A 7,488-nucleotide genomic window follows, 5' to 3' on the forward strand; every position below is an offset into this window, starting at 1 on the left:
TAGACTTACATTCCTTACGTTGGGAGATACGTTATCGATACCTTACGTAATCCGGACAAAATATGTCATCTCGTTTTTTTAAATAATAGCAGGAATACTCTTCGTTTATAAACGGAAAGTAAAGCAGAACTATATTATCAAACTCTGGAAGGCGGAGCCTAGGAGGCATAATGACAAAAAGAGATTGCCCAAGATGGCCGCCACAATAATGTCACTATGATCAGCTATATCATTTTTTAATATATTATACTCATATAGAAAAGGGTTCCACGAGTGCTCTTTGGATAAATAAAGTCCAAGTGAAGCGCCTTGAAACGTACAGCATTATTCGATGTGTTGACATAATTTCCACTGAAACAGGAAGTCAGGGCGGGACATATCTGGTGACTCCTCCCCCCTTTTAAATAGCCAGTCTATTAGCAAACCTCACAACCCGGGCTAAACCGTACTTGAAATTTAGTACCATGGGCGTGAGCCCGCCTGTCACAAACACCTCCTTCTTCAAAGTGAACGAATTCAAGCCATTTCCCTCTCAACCAACTTACAGTTTGAAAACTGAATAAAACGTACACATGTTCGAACTGCCAAACACACACTTACGCCCCGTCTCTGCTGATATGATTTCTCTCTCTCGACGAAGGCAACTTCGGCTATTTTTATAACGTCGGGGGCGGGACGCTTCAGCTTCTAGAGAGCATTTGATTGGACAGAAAATCTGATGAGAAGCTGACGCTCAGAATGATGTCATGTCAATTTGGTCATTGTTTTTGGAGCACACTTACAGCTTATAGATAAGCTTAACGCTAACCTATTCCTACTAAAAAAGCCACATTTCATTTCATGGGGCTTATAAGGTTTCTTACGCAAACAGGTTCTACTTGGAACCCTCTATGAGAGGGAAACCGTTTTTATATGAATGTACTCGTTCTAATACCTTATCGTTTCTCTAGTACGGATTTAAACTACTCTAGCACGGAATCGAAAACGTGTAATTGTTGATTTTTTTGTTTTCCTCCGAGGAGATGGTTGTTTCTTATTTTTTGAAGGCGTCTCTGGCGTCAAAATGTTTTCCAACATAGGAACAACTTTAGGATGTAGGAGTTTCATGGCAGGCTGCGTTTTTTAAATTAACTCCAAGAGAGAGAGAGAGAGGTTTGTTTTTCCAGACATTCCACAACGTCGAGTGTAACTGTAAATGGATAAAAAACTACGATTCTTCAATAAATTGTTAGCGTTTCCAACTCGCTGTTGTATAAAAAGGATTAAAATACGCTTCGGCCGCATCACACCACCCCGTCGTTGATTAATTTCCTGCAATAGCTTGTTCCCATTGTGTTTTACTCTTCCCGTAATGCATTTTTATTCCTCAGACAATGCATTCGAATTGATTAGTTATTATTTATTTGTTATTGTATCATTCATTTCCGTGCCAAATGATTTATAACAACATATTAGCAACAATATAACTTAATTATTCTACCCGAATAACACAAGCCAGAGATCTGTCATGATGAGTGGACAGGTTGCAACAGATTTCTATCCTGTACCCGACATCATTTTGTTCGCACTGATTAGGGATGGGACGATATCTTATCGTTTGCGATATACCGGTAGAAATCCTCCCTACAATAAGAATTAGTCTTCCCATGATAACAGCCATGAAGCCTAGTTGATGACGTATTTGTGTGCGACCCGTTCGCAGAGCGAAAACGAGTACGGCGGAAGGCGGACGTGAAGCTGAGGAGGAGTTGGTCGCTAAACGACGCGCTGCTGTACCTCTACAATCTGGAACTGGTTTAGTTACAGAAAGTCAGTTTTACTTTTAGATCAATGTTTATGTTTCTGAATCGCTCAAGATCACAGCTATCACTTGTAGCTAAAAACAGTGGCGAACGGTACTGTATTTATATCGTCACTGATATCGATATCGCGATAAACACCGGAAAATATCGTGATATATTTTTAAGTCCATATCGCCCAGCCCTAGCACTCATACATGAAATAATCTTCTACACTCGCATACGTTTCCTTTAAAAAAATAAAAAATATGGACAGATGGTTTTTCCTGCTCTAAACTCTATAAATTGCACTAGGTGGTAGTTTTTTTTTTTTTTTTAAGTGATCTGTACAGCAGTGCATTTGTCGGGCTTCGGTGTAACATCTTAGCGAGATGGTCCATACAAGAAGATGTAATCTGAAGGATAGTCGGTACGATAAGAACGCAAGCTGGAAGAGATTAGAATGACACACTGCGCATTTGTTTACGTTAGCCTGCTTGGCTAAGTGCCGCCTGGAAGTGGAAGTGTACGAGGGCTTAGGCCACGGCTCATGCATTATGCATGATGTTGTGGCATTGCATCTCGGCAACGCAGCCCACGTCTCCTTAAAGTTACACATGCTCGCGTCTCTGTCGAACAGCCGAGCTGCACTATCGCACAGCGTCCACACACATCTGTTTGGCATTTCAGGAAGCGCAAAAATAGGGTGTGGAGCTTATCGTGAGAACAGTTTTATCATACGAGTTTTAACGGTACATGACATTCACTTCCACAGGGAACTACAGGGGTAGAAGACCAGTGACAAGCAAGACGAGCTCCAGCTTCGCATACATTATTTTCCTACGACTGGAATATACAGAGTTGCAAATGGATCATTTGCTAGATAACTAATAAATCCACACATACACATTGATACTAATAAGCCAGTAATATGTCTGTCTTTTACAGTGTTCAGCCAGGAGTTGTGTTGTGATCAGTGTGGGCAGGAAAAGAAGCAAGGAAATAATGTACACAATCTCAATAAAAGATTCATTTAATGTATATATCGTGGATAAAATGTAATCCTGTTTAATTGTGACATTATTAAAAACCGGTCCGTCCATTCTCCGTTCCTTCCTCGTGGAGAAACTCTTTCGACTGCCTGGTTATATTCCGTCCGATTTCCGTACTCATAAGGAAAGCCTATTGCGCGAACATTAACCTTCCTAACTTTCCATCCCAATCGAGTCATGTTGAGTTATGCTGCTCTAAAGTCTAGGGATAAAAGAAAGGATAAAAAAGCCACTCGCTAGAAGTACGATACAGATTATAAAACAAGTATGTGACCTTCACATTGTGCAAAGTTAAAGTAATAACGTGTGTGTCTTTGTGTGTGTGTGTGTGAGAGAGAGAGAGAGAGAGAGAGAGAGAGAGAGAGAGGAGGAGGAGGAGGAGGATAGAGCTCTTGTTCTTCTCAGTTTCATAAATGAAAGATTTATTTAGCAACACAGAAAAAAAGGTCACTGTTTGAATGCAAAGCAGACGCATGATAGCCAACGGCAATTTTTCCGCTATTCTTTTCCTGTTAAACAAACTTCTGAACATCTTCAACAAGCAAGCAGTGCAGCTGATTGTATCCGTCATGCTGCTCTGTAGCTATGTTAGCTAGCGAGCGATGTTATCCCTGTAGCAATGTTGCTAACGTTACGAAAAGTCAGCTAACTAGTTTGCGTTTTCGCCTCAGGATGAAACATTCTGGGATCTTTTACCCCACACGGTACTCTTCTTCGCTCTTAAATGCTTCGAGGCTCTCTGTCCGGATCAAGAAAACACAAAACTGCTACATTTTCTGATAGATTATATATAGCAGAGAACATAGCTGATACTGAGTATTGCATAATCGGTCATTTATTCCTTTCTGAAGTGAGTCATTTCCCCCGTCTTTCACTTCTAGTGACGTGCGTATTGTTTGCATCACGGGAATCAGAAAGTGTTTCTCAGATACAGCGACCGCAAGAGATTGAGCCGCTTCAGCTGCGTGAGCTGGAGCTGAACAGCGAATGAACGGCGGTGTGAAGCGCTTTACTGGCGGGTTAATGAACTCGTCCAAACGCATCCTATACACATAAGAGATGAATCAGACTTTTACACACGACATCAACCGAATATTACAACCTGCTTCTGCACGACATGACCCGGACGCACACGTGAACTCGGACTTCGGAAAGGCAGAAGACGCTTTGTGAATACCAAATCATGCGAACGCCGCGAAATTCTGAGGAGAATTACCGTCGATTTTTCCGCTGATCCGGGCCGAGATGCATCATGTCACGACGTCCCGACGGACGTGCCGCCAAAGCCCTCTTCGATTCACGTGTGTCAAACACGCGTACAGCTAAAAGGTCTCGTTTACCGCCAAACATCACTGTCAAACAATTTCGTGCGAATGCAATTTCGCCAACTTAAGTAGTTTTCTGCTAAAAAAATGAAATAAATAAAAACACAAAGAATTCCGTAAATTATTTTCGAAAGCTGCAGCACAATCAAGCATTTTTGGCCGCGACAATCACACAAAACTCTCGTGAAGCCCTGTACGGACTAAAACAAGGAAAATGAATAACTAAAGCATAAACAATTCACAATATTGAATTACAGTGCATTTTATTCATTGTTTTAATTGTGTGCTTTTATTTTATTCGTGTTTTACTTATTTAGGATATACATATATATATATATACATATATATATATTTCCAATTCCAACATCTGAATATTCTTAAGCATTAAAAGTTCATTGCGCTTTAAAAGGGTGTACTTGCATTATTATGCTGTTATATTTATCATTATATCATATATATTTTTTTTTATATATATAAATAAAAAATACAATTATACATCGTCCAATAAAAGTAGTCATCGTGACAGACCTACGTCTGCGTTCACCGCGGACCCATTCACAAGACTACACCGTACGTGCGTGGGTATGTAGACCTCGGACCTACAGGAACGAAGGAAACTGTTCAGACATGACGTCAAACACGATCTGTGGTTGTGTGTCATTGCTCAGATCAATGTTCCTCAATTACAAGAGGGTCCATGGGATAGTTTTTGGGGGGAAAAAATGGTGGATTATTTTGGTGAATTATTTCAAATGATACTTTGCATCATTTTTTTTATACGTCAAAGACTTTTTGTAAAAATACAACACTACGTGCTTAGTCATGCGCACTCGCGACTCTGACTAGCGTAGCTGAGCGTGCTCGTTCTGTAGTGTCCTCGAGCCGTACTCGCCGTGTCCTTACGAGCGCAAGGCTCGCACCGTGTCCAGCACTGATGGGTTCAATTAAAAAGAAAACAAGGATGATTGAGAGTGATAATCGGTTTAAGTGTAATGTTAGCGAAAAAAAAGAAGAAAAAAAAAATTTCGAGGACATTTGACCGTTCACCCACTTGACTTCACACTGAGGGGTTAAATGAAACGTGTACGACGTGAAATGTGAACGTCAGGGTAGAGAAATGTCGCTCTTAACGTGAAAGCAATGTGAACAGCAGGCAGTTAATACCGAACTGAACATTTCTTACATCTGACACTTGTCATTTTAGGAAAAATCAGACCATATATGTTAACATTATATTTTATAATTACTCATCTGTAGCTTATATATTCCTATTCGTATTCATGTGTACAAACAATGAGGTGTTCATAGTGTACATATTATTATTATATTCCATTCTATTCCTATTTAATGTGTATTTTCTTATCCGTAGTGTGTCATTGAGCTGCTGTAACGAGGGAATTTCCCCAGTGTGATATCAATAAAGTTTATCTTATCTTATATATTATTATAATATACATATTAGCCGATGTGTGGGATCTTCAAGGATCAGTCAGAATATGCTAGGGCTCCAAGGTTGAGAAGCACTGGTTTATAGACTCCAGTAGTTCTGGTTCAGCCGGTTAATCCTAATACTGTGTTTACATTTACATTGATTCATTTCGCGGACGCTTTTTTTTTTATCCAAAGCGACTTACAAAAGAGGAAATACAAGCAAAGCGATATATCAAGCGGAGAACAGTACGCACAGTGCTACCGTACAAGATCTTTTAATTGAGTTCTAGAGAAGCAAAGTGCGCAGAGTCGAGGTGTAAGAGCCAGAGTAAGGTGTTTTTTTTTTTTTTTTTTTTTTTTTAAAGGATGATGTGGGGTTTTAGGGGTTAGTTAGGTGTTCATGGAAGAGGTGGGTGATGAGTGGTGATGAGTCAAGTCTGGAACTGGAGCAGAACTTCAGTCCTGTATGCTTACTACACACAAAGAGCCAGGGATGTGTGCAGCTCAGGATAACAGTGTGTGTGTGTGTGTGTGTGAGAGAGAGAGAGAGAGAGAGAGAGAGAGAGAGAGAGAGAGAGAGAGAGAGACTTTAAATCAGTGTAAAGTTAATAAAGCATTAATAAAGTCTGTGCAGTTTGCTGGGATCATTCCTCAGAGTAACGCCTCCACGTGGGTTCTCCCAAGACTCAGGTCAAAATACTGTGAAATAAAACATCTGACATGAACTTGATCAAATGTGTGTGTGTGTGTGTGTGTGTGTGGAGTTGGAGTTTGCTGCACACACACTTCTGGTCTTAGGAAACAGTGGAGTTCACATTTAAAGCCCATGCAAAAGTGAGCAGAGTGAAATAGACATCTGAACAACTGAAAGTGCAAGAGAGAGAAAACGCAAGGCATAAAAAAAACAACAACAAAAAAACAACAACACACAAACAAAAACACGCAAATACGCGCGCGCGCACACACGCGCACATGTCGGTGTTTACTGCGCCGCGCACGCACAAACAACTTTCAGGCAAAAACAACAACAAATAAGACACACACACACTGAGACTGAGACAGAGAGGTATACACACCACACGGCGCGGAGAACTCACCTCAGTCCGGGCCTGCAGCCGCTTGTTCAGCTCATAGATCCGGTACTCGGGCTGCACGGCGTACGGCGCGTGTCTCCGGTAGAAGGGCCCGAACGGAGAGGCGTAGAACGGGTCGTGAGCCGGATTGGACATGCCTGATACCTAAAGCCTTAAAGCTGCTGCTGCTGCTGCTGCTGTTGTTCGCACAGCCACGATTCAGCATCCGCGCAGCGCACGTGGAAACGCACTCCGACACGCCGCGCGCGCTCGCTCTCTCCCGGCACTGTTACACTCCCCCCCCCCCACCTCCACCTCTCCCCGCCTCCCCGCCTCCGCGCGCGTTTACCGAACGCACGCGGGGAGAGGAGGAGGTGGAGGAGGAGGAGGCACGGCGCTCATTGGCCAGCAGCTGGAGGGAAGTAAGAGAAAGTCTGTGCAGCTTCATCTTAAACCGCACCAGTGTGTGTGTGTGTGTGTGTTTGTTTCAGGCGGTTTAATCAGTGATGAATGCAGGACACTACTTACAAGCAGAAAGCAAAAATCCGCTCCTAGATTATGCGCGAGACGGATAATCCGATAGCGGACACGCAAAGGGAAACGCACGAGCGTGTCGGGTTTACAAGAAAGCGTCCTGTTATTACAAGAGAGAAACATGTCGTTACTACAAGAAAACAAAATCAGAAGCTTATCTTGGAATAACGTGTTTTCTCAGAATAAGATGTTTCTCATAATAACAACATGCTTTTCTTGTAATAACAAAATGTTTATCTCGTAATAACAAAATGTTTATCTTGTAATGACAAAATGTTTATCTAGTAATAACAAA

At 41.7% G+C, this 7,488-nt stretch overlaps 1 protein-coding gene across 3 annotated transcripts in view; it reads right to left on the reverse strand.

Annotated features, from left to right (window-relative positions):
- The window catches only part of ldb2a (LIM domain binding 2a), a 91,564-nt gene extending 84,478 nt beyond the window's left edge, over positions 1-7,086 (reverse strand). Inside the window, exon 1 of one of the 3 annotated variants that reach the window (XM_053631781.1) lies at positions 6,684-7,086. In XM_053631781.1, the coding sequence (XP_053487756.1) occupies positions 6,684-6,815 (132 nt within the window). In that variant the 5' untranslated portion in view covers positions 6,816-7,086. The remainder of the gene's footprint in view (positions 1-6,683) is intronic. The other 2 variants (XM_053631782.1, XM_053631780.1) reach the window with 2 other exon arrangements.
- Positions 7,087-7,488: the final 402 nt, after the last annotated feature.

Source organism: Ictalurus furcatus, chromosome 8 (assembly GCF_023375685.1).
Source record: "Ictalurus furcatus strain D&B chromosome 8, Billie_1.0, whole genome shotgun sequence".
In the NCBI taxonomy this organism is placed as follows: domain Eukaryota; kingdom Metazoa; phylum Chordata; class Actinopteri; order Siluriformes; family Ictaluridae; genus Ictalurus; species Ictalurus furcatus.